At 44.0% G+C, this 21,956-nt stretch overlaps 1 protein-coding gene across 1 annotated transcript in view; it reads right to left on the minus strand.

Moving 5' to 3' along the window:
- CCDC186 (coiled-coil domain containing 186) overlaps nucleotides 1-21,956 on the minus strand; it is a 1,219,714-nt gene that overhangs the window by 1,140,903 nt on the left and 56,855 nt on the right. Inside the window, exon 2 of the mRNA XM_069611867.1 lies at nucleotides 9,540-10,267. Within this exon, the coding sequence (XP_069467968.1) occupies nucleotides 9,540-10,249 (710 nt within the window). The 5' untranslated portion in view covers nucleotides 10,250-10,267. The remainder of the gene's footprint in view (nucleotides 1-9,539; nucleotides 10,268-21,956) is intronic.

Raw genomic sequence — 21,956 nt, forward strand, 5'->3', positions numbered from 1 at the left:
ATAGAAATGGGTGGATGGAAGTGGTTCCTGAGGACTGCATGACCAAACTGGCTGTCTGCTCTAGACAATGTTTGCAGAACGCTGAGGGAGAAGCCCAAGTGGCAGCCTTGGCAAGGATTTCCCAGAGAACGTACTTCTGGAAAGCCACAGAGGCTGCTTTACCCCGCACCAGGCCTTGAACTGTGTGGGCTTACTGTGATTCAGGAAACTATCCAGTGGAAAATTGAAGCCGGTGTTCCTTTTTTGGCATCTCCAAATATCAGGAAAAGCTCAGAAGAGGAAAAGAGGTTAAGTCATGAAGGGTTCTTCAATGCAGAGGGGCTGCAGCTCTGACCAGGAAGGCCACCATCCAGGTGAGCCATTATAGATCCACCGTCGCCATGGGCTCGAACGGCTTATGACAAAGCGCGTTAAGCACCACATTGAGGTCCCATTTCATCTGTAGTGGCTTGATGGGAGGAAAAAGATGTAGCAGACCAGTAAAATGATATTCATTCTCACAAACCCAGTGATAGAATATGGAAGAGTCAGTATTGAGGTATGCCACGAGTTAACGTTAATACCACAAGCTTATCCTCGTTGCCCCAACTCGGTTGTTCACCCGGGTGGGTCGTGGGCACCCTTCTTGTCTGGGTTTTGGCCTTCTCTGTGTATCTTTCATGGCTCTTCTGAGGCAAGAACCTGGTGGTGAGAACTAATGGTCATCAGATGTATGTAAAGTCAGGTGCTTGACTTTGCCCGACCCGATTAGCAGCGCATGTCCAATAAGATATGTAAGGGATAGCCTTTTTACTCTCAGTTGCCCTCTTCCTCGGCCCAGTGTTTGCGTAGAAAAGGGAGTGTGGGGGATGCCGGGGTTGGGACGTTTAGGCTGGGTCATGGGTACGGGGGGGTAAATACTGCATCTCACCATCAATTGTCTCACCCCCACTCCCTGAAGACCCCTCCCCCGGGTGATCCTCCGGCACTGGTCTACCCTGGGGGTCTGGATTCAAAGGAGATGGTCATGCCCTGGCCACCTGAGGAGGGGGGGGGGGGAGAAGGAGAAGGGGAGTTAGAAGGGGAGAGAGAGAGGGAGAGGGAGAGAGAGGGAGATTGATCCCTGGGGACTAGTAGGTGAGACACTCTGGTTTCTCACACCTCCCTGTTGCTCTCTGTGCAGCTATTTTGCACCCTCTTTATACACCTGCAACCCCTTGAAAGGTTGCAAGTGTGAGTCTTCAATTAGAATAACCTGACTGCAATTAGAACGACATGCCCGGCAATACTCTGTAGGTATATTCTTCGTCCTAGTACTAGAGTGATGAAATGGGTTACTAGCGTTCACTACTCACAGTTGCATCTTCCTAGTCCCAGTACTAGAGTGGGTTGGACTGGGGAAAATTGAGGGGAACTGTTGCACAATAGACCATAAAGGATGGAAGGTTAAGTTTGCTTCCACTGGGAAAAGGGGGATACCATGTCTTGCCTCGGGTTACCTGGTTCCCAATGACCCTCCAACCAAGTGATCCTTCCTAACTTCTCCATCCCCAGAGTCGGGATCCAAGACCGATGGCCTTTCCTTGGCCACCTGAGCAGAGGACTTAGGGGAAGTAGGAGTGAGAATACACTCAGGTTTCTCAAACCAGACAGTCTCAGTAGAAACACGCATTCCACCAATGGCCTGGTACTAGACACTGGAGCAAACATTGCGAGGGTCCGATTTACAACCGCAGGAGACACACAAGGCGAAACCCTTACGCTCTGGCACAGGCATTGGAAAGAAAAAAAAAACTGCAGAAACGAGGCATCAAGACAAACTGAAGGACACAAAGCAGGGTAAGAAAAAATCCTTGCGATGCGACGCTATGTGCATCGGATCATGACCACGCACAGAAAAGGACTGAAAGGCGATGCGCTGGGAGAGGCTAGAATAGCACCACGCCGACCCATGTAGAAATAAAAAAGGGCTATTTTTGGATACTACCAAAAAGTGGTCGGGTCCCGTCCAGAAGGACGGAATATCCCACAAGCGTGGAGGAAAGTGGCTGGAGGTAGGAGTAAGGTGGAAAAGCTGACATGCCTAAAAAGCCTGGGAAGAGGCAAAAGCAAAGGTTTGCCAAGACCCTGGTAGAGAGACCAAGGCAGAAGCAGGACCCTTGAAGAGAACAGGAGAAAATCAAATCTCCCGAAAAGAACAGTGGCAATAGCAAAGATCCCATGAAAAGGAGAGGGGCAAAAATCCAGGTCCCCTGAAGATATGAGGTGCAAACAGAGAAAAACTTGGTAGCCCAAACAGGAGGTTGGGGCAGCATACCACACAAACTAGAGAGCAAGAAGGGTGAATCACCCAGAGGAATGAGCTAAAGAACCAGGGCTCAGGTGATCCCCCTCCCCTAAGAGGCCCTGCACCTGGCAGGCAACTACAGGTCACAATTTCAGTTTTCGATTAGTGGCCCTTTTGGTGGTTTACTCGGGGAGACCCAAAGAGAAGACCTCCTTAAATTGATGAACTTAGTTATTTAAGGGAAGGACTTTAAATTAGATATTTTTCCATAACATTTTTCCACCTAAGGGAAGGACCAAGTTCATTTTTGTCATTGCACAATTTGATTTGCCCATTCCGACAATTCATTCAGGAAACCTTTATTTTAAGTTCACAGATTAGTTGCAACAGGCAAATTTACTTCAGGGCTTTTAGTACTTTCAGCATTTATTCAGGGATGGGGTTTAAAGTCACTTATGTTTGAACACCATGCTTTATTCCTTAAACCCTGTTTTGGTTACATCTGCTTAATAAAGTATTTTCTTTAAAACAACTGTGATGAATCCTGCAGAGTCCTCACTAAGACCCTACCTAAAATCTCCTCCCAGCTTGCCGGGGGAAGGCAGCCGCTACCTGATCCAGACCCTGGGGGTTCTATTAGCCAGGAGGATCACATGGGAGGAGAAGGGACCCAGTGGAATAGGAGGATTCAGTTGAGAGAGATGCTGTATTTATCTTCCTCAGGAGGAAGAAATGTCAGTGATGCCAGAATATGTAATGGCTTGCTGTGAGAGGGAGGTTTTCTTTCCCAAAGCTAATTATTTTGATGGTGTGAATCAATCATTTATTGGGAGCAAGATCTCACCCCACAAATTGGTCCACATTTATGGTGTTACAAGCTCATGGGATCAAAAGAGGAAAGTTAAATGCAAAACATTAACATCTTACATTCTGAAAACTCGAACTCGAAAGAACCACTCATTAAGACCTTATAAAACTCCTTTTGAAGACCGCGACAAAGAAGAGGGATGCAGAGGCACTGGACTGCAAGTTAAAGTCTAATAGAGCTAATGACCCACACCCCAGTGTGACAGGGAAGTATGAAAGGCCCCCTCAGGTGCAAGCCATAAGGAGAAGTAGTGAGCAGTGGAGTGATTGCAGTGACTCGACGTTGCAGTAGAAGTTGAAGGAGAGCAGAGAAGCCGCAGCCACTGACATTTGCAGAGCAGATGCGGGTTCAGAGAGAATATCTACCTTCAAAGACCTTGTATGCAGAGGTTGCGAAGGGGGTAGAGTTGTCCGTGAATGCAGAGTTCAACCAGCAGAAAGTGTGAGTTGAAATGCTTCCCACGTTGTAAGTTGGGCTCTGGTGGCAGGTGAGAACCAGAGTGCCTCGGAGCAAGAACACTCCTGTCCTGACCGGCATGGGCCGCAGGAAACTAAGAAGCAAGTTTGTCGGCCAAATCGAAACAGAGGAACCAGAAGACCCAGAAGCAGAGGAGCGAGTGGACGTGTATGCAACACCCGGTGAGTTCACTAGCATTGTGACACTGCGGAACACCCCGAAACGCTCTGTTATAAATTGTTATAAATGTTATAAATGCCGAACTGATGTAAAGAAATTGAAGTGGCAGAATAATAATGACTGAGTACCAAACTGATACAAAGAAGCTAAAGTGGCAGAATAAGAACTTTAGAAACAGACAAGAAAGGTCAGAAAAATTGCCAAGAAAGGGCAATATTACAAGAAGCTAATAAGAACTATTATTGCCAAAGCCAAAAGAAGGCAATATCAAAGCAAGTCAATATGAACCAAAATTGCCAAAGCCAAGAGGGGGCAATTGAGAAGCAGGTTGATTGTAAAGCCTATTGTCAGAGTGAGAAAGAAACAGTTGGAAATGATCTAAACAAGCATTGTCTAAGCCAAAGACGAACAAGTGTGAGAAAAAGTAATTATCAGTAATTGGTTAATAAAGAGTGAGAAAACAAGAGTGGCAGGAGAGCTACGCTCTCACTTTTCAGGAGGAGAGGAGCATAACCAGTCTTGCATATGGAAATCACAAGTGCAGTACAAACTGCACCAATGTGTTTCATGTCTTCCCAGAAGAAACAGTCAAAACTGATGTTGTGGAAGGTCAAAAGACTTTGCTAAATTGTTCGATGCAATTGTTCGATGCAAACGTTACCACAGAAGTACTTGTGGTAGAAGCTTATGAGTGCTGGCAGACGGTTATATCAGGGCAGGGTAGTGATAGTCTTCTCAGGTGAGTAACCACAACACAGTGCTTGAATTACTTCTTCCTGGTCCAAAGACTATTAAGAAGAAGCAAAACCACTAAAATAAATTGTGAATCATCTTGACAAATCATTATTGTGAATGCAAGTATAGTGTGAACTGCTGTGGAACCATCCTGACAAAGCATTACTGTTGATACAGACAAACTGTGCAAGTGTTCGTTTTTTAGGAAGTTGGGTTGAATTATCTGCTACAAGTGGAGAGATAAAGACTTGTTGAATATCTAACTATTGGTCAAAGTCCAAGAGACTTTTTGAAGCAAGAGGAACTAATCCTTAGAACTTTTTTGCAGAGAAGAACAGTTGATTGACGATCTGGTTTTAATCTGGGGAAGAGATCTCACCCAGGTAACAAGGAGAAACAGTTATCAAGTTTATCTTGAACAGAACTGTAATTTCTGTTATATTTGAATTGCCATTTATCACCTTGTTAACATTTGTTGTATTTATAAGTGAGGGACAGATTCCTTTTATTAAGAGTGTTTACTTTCATTTATTTTTATAAGCAGGGAAATACTCATCAGGGTAGGGATAGTGAGGAGTTTGTCAAACCCTTTTGAGTTAATAAAAAGGCATCTTATAAAAAACCTCTACCAAGTTGTCCTCCTTACATCTGACCCATCACAAGACCCAAAGTCTAAAATCCTTCTGTTCGCCATGTCGTCACAATACCTGTGATTGACTTATCTTTTTAGAAATGTGAACGCTGGGATCGGTATGCAGACATGACAGAGTGCCAAGATTACCCAACAATAATTGTATCACTTATCGAGTAATCAAATGATACACATTTATTTCTCACTGGTTTAAGAATGCTAAAATTATAACTAAAACAAAAAACATTAGCCCTTTACCCTCATCTGGAGTGCCACATGTCCTGCCTTGTTTAACATGTATTTGCAGCCTCTAGCATTGTTCAACATTGCAACAGCTATGTAGCTTCTGCCTGTAGCGTAGAAGAGCCTAATGAGCTGGACATCAATAGATACCAGGAGCAACCTTTAACTCCCTGAGCCAATTGGCACCATACAAATGTGCCTATGTGATATTAAGTCTGTATATTGGTATGTGTAAAGGGCTAATCTAACAGACATTTGCAGCATAATGAAACGTCGAAAATGGGTCAAAATAGATTTTGTGCTTCTTTCTCAAGGTAGATTTGTGCTGCTTAAACTAGTTCTTGGTTCTATCCATGTAGATCCTGCCTACTGGATGACACAGAGTACCAGAAGCTGCTTTTAGCTCCAGCTCTTGAATCCTAATTCTATCAGTGCACTGGCCAGTGTCATTTCAGTGTAGAATACAGTACTACATGCACACTGTGAAATTTAGTTCATATGGAAAAGAGGCAGCCTTTCCATTATAGACCCATCCAGCTTGTTTGGGGACTGTTGAAGTTTGTATGAACAACAGAATGCACTGTGCTGGAAGTACAAAGAAAACCTAAGCAAAGGAAGCTCAGATAGTCTGCATGCTCCTTTAAATGCCCCATTCCCTACAATCTTGTAATGTGAAAAGAATTTCAGATGCAGCTTCAATAAAATCTCTCCAGTTGTGAAAATCCACGATTTCTAGAACCTCAAGGATCGGATCCGCCAAGCCCCTCCTCCCTCATGAAAAATCCAAAGACCTTAATTATACATAAAGCCTCCCTATTGAACACCAAACAATTAACTGACATGCAATCCACAGAACGTGCATGGCTGCTAACTAAGGTACCGATTCTAACATGTGTTAACATTATTTTCTTAGAAACAAATGTATAAATATGCAGTTATTGAAGCAACATTCTTGTGTGTATAGTATTCTTAATCCTTATGTAAAACATTTACTATGTGGTAAGGGACTTCCATTCAATTACAGAAATATTTGTGGTTACAATGTCCTCTATAGATCTGTAACGCATCAAATGGCATGAGACTAGAACACACCGTTTAATTCTTCTATGTTGTGCAGTGGGGATGTATAAATGGTCAAACAAACCAAAGGCTGACAATGCTTCTCATGTGCCTTTGGTGTTAATCCTGGAGAAATGCCACCATACTCTTAACTTACTAACAAACAAGAAGAAAGCACAACTTTATATTCAGCTTTCAGTTACGCAATCGCTCTCATCAGCAACCCACACAAAATGTATTTTGGATGGTATGGAAAAGCTTACCATGGGAACATAGTGGTGCTTCGTTATTTTGTGGGTTAATGCAGACTTTCGGATAGAACCGTTGTGCAAAATACCATAAGCCTACAACTCAGTAGAGATCAAATCTACAATGCTTGCAAGCAGCTGTGGCCAAGGAATCAGATTTGCAGTGACTTAGAGTAATGACTACAATTCAGAAAAACATCTTCACATTATCACATTCTCCATTTCAGCGGTTGAACTCTGAAAATTGCTTCTTCTACACATTGTTTGATTTCATTTTTATATCCAATATTGCCATCTCCCAAACACTCCATGAACCTGGTAACTGGTAGGAGCTATGCGCAGGTAGACCTTAACGAGACAAACTGAAAATGGAGGGGGAAATGCAAGATAAGGATTTACACTATGAGTAACAGTCTACAACATCTTCTCAATCTAACAACATAATAATATAATAAAAGGCCAGACGTAGGTTTGGCCAATGCAGTAGCTTGCCCTCTTGTCAACACTAGAGGGTGCCTTAGGCTATATAGTAGTCCTACTGTGTTAATGAAAACCTGCACTTTGGCGCGTATACACAGGTTCTTACTCTAGTAGTTACAGAAAAGAGCTGGGCTTGTCCAAGCTGTATGCAATTTAACTTGCATTTATAAAAGTCTATTCTATAAATTACTACTTATGAATACAATGTGGCCCAACAAAGATTTAGATGTAATAAAATGGACACTGCATATGGTCAAAGTGATTTGATAGATGGGGTATGGAGAGAATGCAGTACTAAGGTGTCAAAGTGATTTTAGACAGACTAGTGATTTCACCATTTCGTAAAGCCTCAAGATCATTTACAACACTAAGTTTACCTCTGTGACGGTTGCTACAGAATATAAAAAGCCCAAGACAATCCTACAAAATAATCAGGATGGGCAGGAACGTATTCAAAGAGTGATCCGTGTAAACATGAAAGTCTAAAAAAGCTTCATCTATTTAGCCTTCAATAGTGGGCACTGATCCTCTGCTAATATTTGTGGGCACCCAAGTTTGACAAGTGTGTCTTTAGCCAACTACTGTGGGCACCCTTATCCCACACCAATTACTAGAAGCCAAGCTCCCATCGCAATCCTTGCTGATAAAAAAGTGCAAGTCTACAGTTAGAGGATATGGGTGCCTAGGGTTTTACATGAGGTTGCTTGTGCTCGTATTATCCACCTTTTGCAGAATAACCCTTAACAGGAACATGGCTTTCCCTCTAAAATGCCAAGCTTTCAATAGTTTAGATAGTTTCCACAGGTGCCAATTGCAAGATAAACAAATTAATTATGCACCAGGTTCAACAAAACAGGCCATATGCACAATAAGCAGTAGGTCTACAGCGGGCGGGAAGAAAAGTGGAGATGAAAGATATAGAAAAGGGGTACACAGCCAATATTGCTCTCAACTAATCTGATCAGCAAGATAAAAAAAATGTTTTAGGACCAATATTCAGCAGGATCTGTATGGACAGGATCCTAAAATGCTTTGTGTTCACGCTTTACTTCTTGCCTATAGTTTTGCCCTCATACTGGCCCTCAAAAAGGAAGAACAAATATTTAAAAGCAGGAGGCCACTGCGAGGGGGTGCGATGGCACTCTATACATGTTCATGCAAAAACCGAAAGAATGTACTTAATATATTCACTCAGTCCATCAAAGAAGTTACCTTTGATTTGCAGCTGATCAACCTCCGATACTTTATTTCATGTGCTAGATTCTAAGTTCAAGACCCATCCAACATTCAAATGGTGTACTTTTACAAACCCTTCCTAATGATCTCTGACTAAGCTGCCTAAACAGAATCAGTGTTTAATTAACAAACCAAAAGCGCTATAGCTCATCAACAACCTTCATCCTTATGCCAGTGTGATGCAATAGTGAAGATGCATAAGAAAACGTAATGAAGCACTAGAGCACATACTAGAGGGAAGTATTGTGTGGAAGGTGACCTCTGACCAGGTTAGCAGTCCCGAGCCCAAAGAGATGGTCTTCTAAGTAGGGCAAAAGTTACTTGGCACCCAACAGAGCCATGTGGTGCGGTTTCTAACACAGTCAGTACTTATGCAGCCGGAAAAAAGGCAGCCTCACCTGGGGCTTCCTGTGACACAGCTTGTATACGTCTTTGTGCCCAATGTGTACACATCATAAAGGGAAGATTGGAATTCAGCCTTTATAATCAGTTAGCAACTCAATTCCAAACTTTAAGAAGAACAAAAGAGAAGCATGGAATATGGTACTCTACTGTGGTTGGAGACATGTCAAAGTGATTGTCTAACAAGAAGAAAACATGCTCTAGTAAAATTAACAAGTGAATGAACAGAAACAGCCTATCATTAGGGCTGTTGCTGTTAAATATTCATAAGGATGCAGGAATTACTGTAACAGCAAAGAAAATTGGTAGACCACAAAGTGTATTGTTCCAGCAGGCAGAGATCTTGGAGGGGTTAACTGGCATTCTTGTATACTATTCATTTCTAGGGTGTGTACTTGCCGTGTATACCATATTCTGCAATGTTTCTTTAAAAGTATGACTGTACTTTTATTTATGTACGCTCCTTTATAAGCAAAGACCAGCAACGTTTTAAGGAGTTGAGGATGGGTGCTAATGCACATCCAAATATTTAAATATTCATAGTTTTTTGCCATTACCTCTCCTTGAATAATCTGCACAACAGTTAAAAACAAAGTGCATGAAGCATGTAATTGTGCTTACAACAGGACTAAAACAGCCAAATGAAAACAGACTTTAACCAACCCAAGGTAACGATGGCTCTACTTTTAAAAAGTAGATGAACATACAACAACAAGACGATTTCTCTATACGTACTTCTTTATCGTGAGCTCCTGCTGCAGGTACTTATCATGCATACATTTTTCCAGCATAGAAAGCGTGTGATCATCTTTCTTCATTCCATTTGGGGATTTATACCCTACTAAAATTTCTGTGGACTGGAGTTCAGATTCTATTTCCTCTAGCAGGGTCTCTTGTGGGGAAGAAAGTTGGATTTTAGACAGGAGATTCTTGGTGCAGTCTGTGTCATATGGACTTGCAGGGGCAAGACCTTTCAAAGATTTGTTCAAGGATTCCGGCGTCCCAAGACCTTGCATGATCTCTATAAGAGACTGGTCTGGGCCATTTGGTGTTGACAATTTCTCCACAAAATCTCCTCCTCCAGCTAAGCAGTCTGAAGTCCGAGACACTTCATGGTGCCTAGATGAGCACATTTCAACACAAGGCTCTCCGCTACCTTGGGGATCAGGCAAATGGTCTTGTGGGTGCAGATTTTCCATCAATTCTTCAGAGTCATCAACACCCTCCTCAAAACTTTGAACTCCATCTTTGGTTTCAAACAGTTTACATTCACCTACAAAATTGTCCTCCTCTCCAAATTCCATGACATCTGCTGCCTTCTTTGATGAATGATCAATGTCAGTCGCTTCAATGTCATTGTTCAATGATGTTGTGGGAGGGCTCTCAGTCCCGGGCAGTTCTTCAGAGGCCTGTTCAGTCCGCATTTGCAACACAGGATCCCCCATTTTTCTAGTTCAGTTAATCTACAGAAATAAAAATAGAAAATTAAAACGTTAAATAGGAAAACAAATCCTGATAACATTATAGCCTTTACATGCCATTAAGAAAGATCATAATCATTAAAGCCTAGTAACTGTATCTTAAATATGTAGACAGCCCATTAGGGCACATGAACAAATGCCTACATTAATAACAATCAATAGTCCACATACCGTTCAGGGTTTGGGGAGGAACCAGTGATTGATAAACCAAGGAGATATTTTCCTGCCTTTCCCCACTTCTGTGTTTTATGCACCAGAGTGGGTTGGGGGTGAACTAGGATCCAAACTTGGATCCAAAATCATTTGGTGGTCATACTGGGTGCCAATAGGTTTCAAAGAATGGCTTCTTCTAGTCTAGACAAAGCAGACGTACTCATATGTAATTTTACCATTGACCACCTAACTCACAAAATAGGGGGGACCAGAAAAAAATAAATAAGGGACCCTGCTGCGTCACAAGTCGATTCACGTTAGAGGGACAGATCTGACGTCGCAGGGCCGAAGTGGACCAGGCAGCGAGCGAACAGTGAAGTAGGGAATCGGGGTGTGGGTGGTGGTGTTTGATCATTTCAGTACTGATCGCATGTAGGCTGTTTTTTTCCAAACAGTTTGCCGCAATCAATTCTCACACGATCAAACACCCCCCCAAACCTTTTCTAAGGTGAATTTTTCCAGAGAGATTGGTGAACGGACAGGAGATTAAAAAGAAATATCGGAATTCACCTATTCACTTTCCATCAAGTAGTCTATGAACATCACAGGCCACATGAAGTTGCTAAAACGTAGGCATTTCCCCAAAACATGTTAAGTGTTCCCAAAGGACTTGTGCGCACCCAAGCCATCTCAGATTTGATTAGACATTTGTTCATTAAATGCTGCAAAGGCAGTTCCAGGACATAAGTCATGCAAAGCCCAACTACATAAATGATAAATGACCTGCAGAGCTTCGGCAAAAAAAAGCAACGAATGTCTCAAACTCTAAGACACACAGGATCCACAATAAACCGATGGGATCCTTTTAAGGAAAGAAGAATGGGGACCACGTTAAAACCAAGCATACTGTCACCAATATACAGAAATATGTATTATGCAATGCTGACAAAGAAGCTCTAGTTCATTTCCTGTTTTGCCAGGCCTACAAGTTCGATCTAAAACATTAGTAGTTTTAAGAAATAAAGACCTTTCACAAGATCACCCCGCACTGTATACTTTTACGGCTGACACGGCGCTAATTGCATTGGCCCTTCTACAATATGTACGACAAGCATGGAGGATGCAGGAGTTTTTTTAAAAGACATCACAATTAATTCTTGCTGTCCAGGAGTAATTTTAGCTATAAACTGATTCATAAGCTTACATTAAAGTAAAATGTTTTATGTTCATCCTTTTATCCAGTGCTTTTTTACAAGTCATAACTGTTGTTTGATGGAATTGTCTATGTTCCGAACAAACTTGATTTTGATTTGACTAATATATCAAAGTTGCAAGGGGCAAAAGGGTGGGGTTCAAGCCTGGTCACTGGTCCCCACTCAGACAAATGATTTGTTAACCAATCTGAAGCTAACTGGCTGCCCCCAAGAAAACCACTTCTAGACGGAACACACACACACGCACACACACAATATCCAACAGCTGCAATACAATATTAGTTTGGAACCTGAATAAATTACCCTTCATCAATAAAGCCAGCAGTGGACTAAGAAAAATACAAACACACCTCATATGAAGGACATCATTTGGCAATGCAAATCTGCACCTTTGCCTACTTTATATCACTGTCTACATAGGGACCTTTCATTCCAAATAAAGCATTACCCACAGGGTACTGCTTTCCTCCATGAGATAGCAGGAACAGGGAAGGAAAAAGTGAACTAAGAATCTTCAGGGCTTATCACTCAATGCTTAGCATGAACCCCGAAAAACAGAAAACAGTGCGACGCAAATGTGCACTGGCTGCCAATAAGATAGTGACTCTTTCCTGGCAGTACATAGTCCCCTGATCATCCGAACACGTGATGTCCCTCGGTTTTAGGACAGGTGCCAAATGCACCACATTGTATGAACAGAAACTACAAATGGATAAATGAGGGAATCCTACAATAGTGTACCGCCACAGGTTCTGCCACCCCATGCACTCAACAGCTCCCCATTTCTCAATCATTTTCTCTTCAACCATATAAAAGGAAGATTTGTAAAGCACATGAAAAAAAAAGCAGTGGATATGACTACAACCCTACAATAAACATTTCTCAGTAGTGTCTTACCAAATTTAGGGCCTACATTGCTGCCAGGCAAATGCTCAAGTGGGAAATAGCTTTGAAAAGCTAAGGAAGCAGTCTAGAACCATACAACAGGTGCACAGATTTATTCAGGAGTAGAATTAAATAAACATAATCGTCCAGAATAGAAATCACAAAAGGAGCCATCGAGTTCTTTAAGTCTAGATTTCGTGGAGAATCATCTACTTCAGGTGGCAAAAGGCTGGTCTGAAAAGAGGCACAATATAAAAAAGTCTTGCTCAGATCAAAAAACAAACAGTAATTTCAGAGGATGCTAATCAGTGCTAGACATGTAAACAGTAAGGTCAACAAATTTTCTTGCACTGTTTCTGTAACCCATCATGCGGGGGAGGGAGGAAAAAAAAAGAAAGTATCCATGGGGGAAAGAAATGTTAGAGTAAAGGACGCTTGCGCATGGTCATGCAGAGGTCCCTTGAATCTGGGAAAAAAAGAAAAAGAAACAATCTTTAGAGGCACAAGCGGAGCGACTTGCAATTTACTGTTTCAAACCCCTAAAGCAGTGGTCTTCAAACTTTTTTGGCCTAGGCACCCCCTGAGCAAACGTCGGGGAGGCCGGGTCCCCCCCCAAAAATGCCAAATGGACAGTATGTATTGCGCGCAGTCACCTGCTCCCATCGCAGTCGCTGGGCTCCCACTCCTACCCAGCCCCTGGGCTCTCCCCACCCCATCACACACCCTGGGCTCTCCCCACTCTGCTCCCACCACTATTCCATGGTTCCTGCTCATCCTGATCCCACCACAGTCCCTGGGCTCCCCTCATCCCGTTCCCAACACAGTCCGAGGGCCAGTGGCAGCTGGTGAATTTTTTAAGTGGCGGGGTATAACTATTTCCCCCATAGCAACCGAGCGCAGTGAGGGAGCCCAAATCATTAAGAAGGTTCGGTGGGGGTGGGGGCGGGGGGTGTTCCCCCCCGCAAACTTTTTTTTAAATAAAGTGTTAAAACGTTGCATTGTAGAGCATACTTAAAACAAAAAATGGTTAAATAGCCAAACAGTTTGCAATTGGTGCTGGGGGGCCGAGGGGGCAGGCATGACATTTTTTACTGGACAACTATGATACCATCCCTGTCCTCTGGGCCTCACTGGGCCTAACTCAATCAACACGATTATGTGTGTATGCAAGGCGCTGGAATGCCAAGGGGGAGAGCATGGTATTTTTGACTGGACATCTATGATAGAAATCCAGTATAAAAGAATAATACAAAAATAATACAATCCCTGTCCATTGGGCTCCAGAGCGCCTCAAAAGGAGAGCTGATTTTGGCAGGTGGGTAGGGGGGATTGTGCAACAAAGGCATTTAGGCATTTTTAAAATGCCATTGTTGTACAACCCTCCTCCCCCCCCCCCTCTATCCATCACTTGCCAAAATCAGCTCAACGGACCAAAGCAAACTAACATACACACACATTCATACAGCAATAACTATCTTTCACACGGGCATCCATCCCCACTCACTCTTAATACAAGTATACACGCATCCTTACACATGATTAAATAAAAAATAAATAAACATACCTTGCCTTGGCCTGCGTGTGGGTGCTGAAACGCCTTGGCTCCAGGCTGCTCTGTCCGTATGTGCGAGGAGGCGCAGAAACTCCCCCTCGCAGATAGAGACATGCAGTGCCCCAGCCAGCATTTCCAATGAGCTATGCAATGCTGGCGAAGCAAAATAACACCCCAGCCTTGCATGGCTCGGTGAGCATGTGCGGCTGGGGAACTCAACGGACCTATCAAAGGCAAATAGTGTTTACCTTTGACAGTTCCGCCAGCCCAGGAGCACTCCCTCAGCTGGAAAAAGCAGCTGAGGGAGTGCTCACTGTTTTACTGGGCTGGCTCCTTAGCTCCTCCATTATGGGCGAGGGGGCCACTGGGTGGGTGCTGCCTCGCCATTATGGATGAGACGTCCAGCCTCGGACTGGCCTATAGGGCAATGCCAGTACTAAAAATGCAAAATGTTATGTTATGTTATGTTATATAAACTTGGTAGAGCGCACGTACACCCAAAGGCATCTTGGCGCTAGTTACTGAAAAGGAATGAAGGTCCAGAGCGGCCGACAAGACCAAAGAGAGAGACGGCCTAACACAAGAGTGGTTTTCAGCAACCGGCGGAAGGTAAGATGGTCTTCAGTTGCACGGAGAGCAATAGGCAACTTGTTCCAAGCTCTAGCAGCCGCCACCGAAAAGGCACGGCCTCCCATACGTGACAGACGATAGCGGGGGGAAATGAGAAGACACGCAGACAGAGCGCAGCGAACGGGAAGGAGTGTAATGAAGAAACTTTGCTTGGAGATACTCAGCACACAAGCCATAGAAGGCACGATGCACCAGACACAGTGATTTGAACAGTATCCGGCTGGCCAAAGGAAGCCAGTGTAGTTTCTTGAGCAGAGGAGAAATATGGGATCCAAAGGGAGGGCAGAGTATGGAACGAACGGCAGCATTTCGCAACAGTTGAAGCCTTTGGATCAAATAGCGAGGCTGGGCCAAATAGAGAGAGTTGCAGTAGTCGAGAGTGCTGAGAACCAAGGCTGCCACTACAGGCGCCTGGCATTCAGTAGGAATAAAGGGCAAGACTTTCCGCAAAATGCAGAGTTTAAAGTGCCCGGCGGTACAGACACTAGCCACCCGATTGTCAAGAGACTGGGAGGCAGAGATTTTAACACCAAGGTTACGGACCGATTGAACCGGAAGAGGGCCAAGGCTTGATGGCCAGAATTGCGAGGTCCAAAAGAGAAGGGGAGACGAAGTACCCACGACCAGGACCTCGGTCTTACTGCCATTCAATTTTAACCAATTAGTCATCATCCTATGCCCCAGACCGTCCAAGCAGTTCCTAAGTCGTGCAGCAGTCTCAGCTTGAGGCAGATCCAGGCAGACGAGAATCTGTGTGTCGTCCACATAAGAGTAGTAGCGGAAACCATGTGAGTGGATAAGAAGCAGAATAGATCTAATATAAATATTAAAGAGAATAGGAGAAAGAGCAGGGCCCTGTGGAACATCACAGAGAAGTGTAGCCAACTTAGATCGGAAAGGGGGAAGTGAAATAGACAGAGCGATCAGACAGGAACGATGTGAACCAATCAAGGACCCGGCCAGAGAGACCCGCATTGGAAAGACGAGAGAGCAAAGTAAGGTGCCTCTGAAGGCGGACTGGGTCTAATAATTATTTCGCACTGCCTGTTTTCCTCCCCATCTAGGTGGACTACACATTTTGTGCATCTAACGCTTTAGACTCGTTTGTATATATATTGTATTGGTTTGGTATGTATTGGTTTACTAGAGGTTTATCGTGATTTCTCGCTACGGTCATTGTTGCAAAGGCCTTGGAATAAATGTGTATATATTTTTAATATAACACCTGTTTGGAGTAATTTGTAAGTGTCCTTGCTTTGTGTGTTCATTGCGGGCTTTCAGTCACCCTCACCCCTCTTGAGACCTAGTCTTGACCGCCGCAATCGCTATCCTGATTGGTCTGGCTTGTCCAGAGGTTACCCTGTTCCAAGTAATTAGGTTGGCCTTCTGAACTTCTGCGCCGCCAGGACAGAGTTCAGAAATCCGTCTTAACACCTGTGGAGAAGGAAGTATTAACAGCAGTGGTGATATGCTCAATGAGGTCAGCAGATAACTCCTTTAAAATGATAAGGGGTATAGCATCATTAGGAGATGCAGACTTTAGTCTAGAAATGGCTGACAATACGTCAGAGTTAGAGAACTGCGGAAACGAAGACCAAGAAGCAGTAGGAGAAGGGGGGGGTGACAATTTTAGGGGCTGTGAGCGGCGGCAAACCAGCCTTTATGTGGTCGCAAATAATAGAGATTTTTTCAAGAAAGAAATCGAAAGAGAGTCACACAGGCTTTGTGAAGGAGGGACCAAGGCCTTACCATTCTCAGGAGAAGAGAGAGACTGGACAAGATCAAAGAGGGCCTTAGGTTTATTAAGCGTCGATTAGACTATCTGGCTATAGTAGAGCTTCTTGGCAGTGATCAGAGCCTTATGAAATGCCGAGAGAGAGCAGCAAAATAGGTTCTTAGCAGAGGGGGAGTAATCTAGATGCCATTTTCTCTCTGGCTGACGAAAGTGCAATTTAAATGCTGAAAGGTCATCAGTAAACCAAGGTTCGGGGGTACAGGTTTTGGGTTTACAAAGTTTAATAGGGGCTAGCAAGTCAGCCGAGGCTAAGAAGGCGGCTTCAAGCTTAATTAGAGAACAGTCCACAGTATTGCCGGAATTAGCAAGCAGAGCAGAGGTCAGGTCGAGGCAGAATACTCTCAGCCAGCTGCGTTTAAAAAAAACAGAAGGTTTAACAGGACAGGGGAGGGGAACCTGAAGAAGGTAAGAAAATGTTATCAGAAAGTGGTCAGACCAGAGCATAGGACTGACAGAGATAGAAGAAAGAGCAGCTATTGGGGCAAAAACAAAATCAAGGGTATTCCCACGGATATGAGTAGGTTCAGAGATCAGCTGGGGAAAAACACATGTCCTGCATAGATGCACAATGCTAGTGTGGGCCAGTCAAAATAGGTCACCTTTTTGGCCAATGTGCGCCAGTTTGATGAGCTACTTCACTATGCAGTTAGTAATTTTGACCATTGTTGCTGAATAAATATTCTTTAAATATCACAATTTACTTGCATTTGAACAGAAAAGCACCCCCTTAGGTACTATGGAAATAGTCTGTGACTAAAGGAATAACTATCCATTTACAACTACGGGACACTCATCGGTGCCCGAGACAGTTTCATGCTTCAGCCCGACCATGTGAGCCGCCCCAGCCGATTTCTTCCAATCCAATTAGAAATATATATATATATTTTATTTTTTTTTTTTTACATTTCATGCTGGGCTCTCACGACCCCTCAGGGATACCCCAGGGCCCCCTGCAGTGGCACGCCGCACAGTTTGAATACCACGGCCCTAAAGGGTTGACAGGTGCTCTGCTCTGCCGTTACTGCTGCTGCCCAGGCCTTCATGCTGGCACTCCCCGACTAGCAGGTGAACACTGCCACCCCATAGGTGGCCTAGAATTGCGAAAGCCCGGAACGGGCACAACTTTAACAGCGCTCGATCACTCAGCGTATTACGCCCCCTCCTGGGCTGCCGATCATTGAAGTGCCACCCGCTTTGCCAGGTGGCCCATGAGGACTCTCTGGGCCAGACATGGCCCAGGTTGGCTAGTGCTGTGGGGGGCTATCCACACTGCCTCTGGGTGCTGGGCTGCATCTGACACACACACAACCCAGCCAATGTAAAGACTGAGTCCCACCAGAAAGTTGCTGCCGCTGTCGTCTGCACAAGAGCCATCACAGGAGAGCGCAGAGAAAGGGAGAGGAACATCAAGAGAGCAGCAGGAAAGACCTTGAGACAAGCCTGGCCAAGTTGTCATGGAAGTAAGGTTTTATTTATAGTTCTTAATACAGTGCACTATATGGACTTCGTATATCTTTTAAAGACTATTATATTTTAAATATTTTAACAGACTTTAAAATGTGTTATTTAGTTATTCAGCTGCTGGGATTCGTTTGATTTGTATATAGTGCCTTGTGTTTTCACTTTTATTTTTCAAAAAGGCACTTAAAACCATGCTGGTGTACCGGAAGAGAAAAGTATAAGTGAACGTATAACAACTAAAAAGAGACGTATGCCAACATTCCTTTGTCCGCCTTTCCTTTTGTGTGCCAGTTACTATAACCATGTGCTTTTGCCCTAGGGGTGTTTGGGGATCCTGCCCTAACCACCTGATTTCCCCTGCCATAACCACCTTCCCAGCGAGGCTCACCGGGATGATCATGAACCCAGGAGAGCGGAATTTGGAGACAGGTGAGAGGCGGGTCAAGTTATAAGTAAGGCATAAGATATATTGTGTGCCCACCCACCCTCTCCCAACAAGGAGCGCAATACATCACCCCACTACATGTCCAAACCCCAAAACAAGACATATATATCAAATAAAAACAATACAAAAGACATCATAAATACACAACAGGTGACCAAAGAAGAGAAATATGGCAGCTGATATTTTAGCACAACACAAATCAAACTCTTTGGGTTCAAACACTTTGGGTCATGTTCTACTGAATTTGTAGAGCACACTATCAGTGCATGGACAGTTTCTTAACACTAGGAATGCGTGGAATGGATAGAGACAACCAGTTACTGCCTGAATAGCTATCACTATCAAAATTTGGCTTGGCTAAGAAGGAGCCACAGGTTGGGGCTGACATTATTCCAAAGGCTAGTCATGTCCTGCCCTTATGTGACTGAGATGGAGGAGGGGAGCAGAGAAAAAAAGACTTACGGCAGCCGCGTGCAAGTGTCTGGTTGGCACTTCGGGACAAGAGGATTGAGAAGCGGGGTCTATGTAGTGAGATTTAAAGACCATGTGCTTCCCCATTAGAAGACAATCTAGCTTACACAAGACAGGAGTTCTATGCTCTGTCAAAAGCATTTGCGTTAAAGCCCAGACACCCACATAGTGGAGAGGATGCAATCAATTTGCATATTTGGCAGAAAGGCCTTGATATGAGCTTTTGACATAATCCAATCCGGACTGTATCATGGCGACAATATCTTGTGTCCTGTATGGTAGGTCAAGGTAAGGAAGAAAGCTCAATGATTTGAAGTCATTGAAGACTGTCATTATGAGGTGGTTAGTCTGAGGCGCCACAAGATAGCGGGTGGAAAATGCAATGGACTAAAGGACAGTTAATCTAAGGGCATCTATGTTCGTTCTGAATTCCCATAAGAAATCGTTGCATGCTCCGTCCACTCCCACAGTTCAGTGGTTTTAAAGAGAAGCTTGTTAAAAATAACATGAAGTTAAACTGAAATGAAAGACAAAATGATATTGAATGATTGGTACAACTGTCCAGCATACGACTAGGAATATCTAATGAATACATTAAATGGAGCTTTTTATATCGCACTTCATGCCGGAGAAAAGCCTCCAAGCGCAGGACCAGGATTCAAACCTGTGCTGCTCTGTGCTTTCTTGCTTCCAAAACAAACGCAGTGCCCTTGAGCTATGTACTAAAAATATAGCAACTTTATTTTTTTAACCACAATTACAAAAATCAAAGCGCACTAAACTTTTTCCATTTTTCTGTTTTTCTGACATTTTATTTGAAGTTGTGTACATAGAAGGCCGATCACCCAGCTCAGAAGATTCTATACAGCACATTTTTCGCTAAAGGCATTTGATTTTTGCAGCAAAATCCGGTGGGGGACCCCCCCCCCCCGCACCCACCCTTTACAGTCCACATTCCCCACTGCCAATTATACACCTTACCTTGCGCAAATAAAAGTGCATTCAGTGAAAATGGGCTAGACCGTTCAGATTAGATCAACTGTACCTGTATGAGAAAATACAAAGTCAGCAATTCCACGTTGTGTGGGTGTAGTATGGGGGTTGCCAGAAAACAAAATCCACCTTTTGCTAATCAGTCCCTGGTGTAAACACTTGCGAAGGCAACTCTTGCCTACGATAATTGTTCAATCTTGAGACTCAACATTCCATCATTTAATGCTAGGAAATCAGAATTGGCTTTAAAGACAAGCACATCCTCAGTAGTGTTGGAATGAAGGTCTTACATACCACACTTGAGAGGAAATACAAACTAAGAAAACCCATAAAGCATGAGTCAGAACACACAGACACCAAAAGGTCCATGTCGCAAACAGATTACCCTGTCATTCCCACCATATCCCTTCACTGAGAGATAAAATGGAGAACATCAACACACATGCATTCTGCGCTTCGATGCATAGAAAAACAACAGACACCACTGTCTAGCAGTGATCCCTCAAAAGTAAATTCGACATACATACATATGTAGAGGCAAGAGAGGAGGCCAGAGAAATAGGGTGCGAAATAGACCGTAGGTTAAGCATTTTGTGACGTGAGATAGGTGCATTCTTAAGTAAGTTATAAGCCATATTGAAACGGTAACAACCGAGTAACATAGGGACAGAAGGTAGCCCTAACCAAACACAGACACACACGTCAGAAAACACCAAGATGAAAAGACACACATCAAGTAATCAGGAGTGTGTAGTAGCAATACCAATAGAGAACGGAACATAAGATCTATATTACATGGCCCGCGGTAGCGGCTGTGTAGTTGCTAAACTCATAGGAAGAGCACTTTCGGCAATTTATAACTTTGCTCCCTCTGGAGGAACCCTCACCAGCCTTTGCAACAAAAAGTATATGGGCCGCTCTGAATTTTTTCGCCAACTTTGGAGATGGTTCGTGCAGGGGTGTGCGGGTGGAGTTATGGGGCGGGTACCAAATTCTTTCCCCCCCCCCCCCATAGACTGAATGGAGAAAAACTGCACACAGCTGGATGGATTTTCACCAAATTTACAGCAGGAGCGGGGTCTTGGGTCAGAAAGCATACTTTTGTGCATTTGGTGGAAATCGGAGTAGTACTTTTGTTGCAAATGAGTGAAATGAACGTCCCAAAAAATGTGTGATATCTGGGTCCGCTCCGCTGACCGATTTACCTGTTCGCTCCGCGGACCAAAGTCTCATTGGGCAGCGGCACAGCCTCATGTCTGCGAACATTGGATGCAGCCGGTGGTTGGCTGGAGGGAAGCGTGCTGTATGTTAAAAGTTTTTGGGAAACGCAGCCATGGTGTATCGGAGGATAGTGGCGCGCCAGATGGCGTTGGAAAACAAGGTTTGCAGGGTCAGCTGCGTGAAAGAGGGCGAAGTGAAGAAAGTGGGAATGTGTTGTGCTGTAGGCTTGGGCTGCCGGTGGTTATGTTTACTTTGTGCGGTTGTATTTTCTTATGGCGGTGGGTTTGTGGCGAAAGGTTCCGATGTTTGTCTGCCTTGGCTTGTAGTGGTTGTGAGTAAGCCGTTGACTTTTTCGTGCAGGAAGAGAGGCTGCAGGCCTCCCCTTGTAGCCAAGAGTGCAGGGCTTGGCCACTACTCCTGCAATGTAATGGCTCCATGCATGAGAGAGTTAGAGGAAATTTGGGGGGTGCGTGCATAGTGTGCTGTGTGCGGATTGGTTGGAGTAGGGTTACTGTTGCAGACAATATGTGGATAGGTTGGAAGTGACGCAATACTTAGCAAACGGAAGTCGGTGTAGTATGTGAAGTGCACAGGGGTGCAGCAGACAGGGTTTTATTTTGACATAACGGTAAAGGTAGCAATTCTGTGCTGGATAACTGTATGGCGGTGCAGAGGTTGGGTAGGAGTGCTGGGGGGAATCCTGTGTATGTGGATTGGGTCTGTTGGTGACATGTATGGTGGCATTAAGTTGGGGTGGGTGTGTGCAAGGTCTAGACTATTGGGTGCAGTCAAGAGCCGAGGCGTTGAGCACAAGAACGGCACTAATGCATTGTTGACTTTGCATCCTGTCA

The sequence above is a fragment of the Ambystoma mexicanum genome, chromosome 8, assembly GCF_040938575.1.
Source record: "Ambystoma mexicanum isolate Mex_15411 chromosome 8, UKY_AmexF1_1, whole genome shotgun sequence".
Classification (NCBI taxonomy): domain Eukaryota; kingdom Metazoa; phylum Chordata; class Amphibia; order Caudata; family Ambystomatidae; genus Ambystoma; species Ambystoma mexicanum.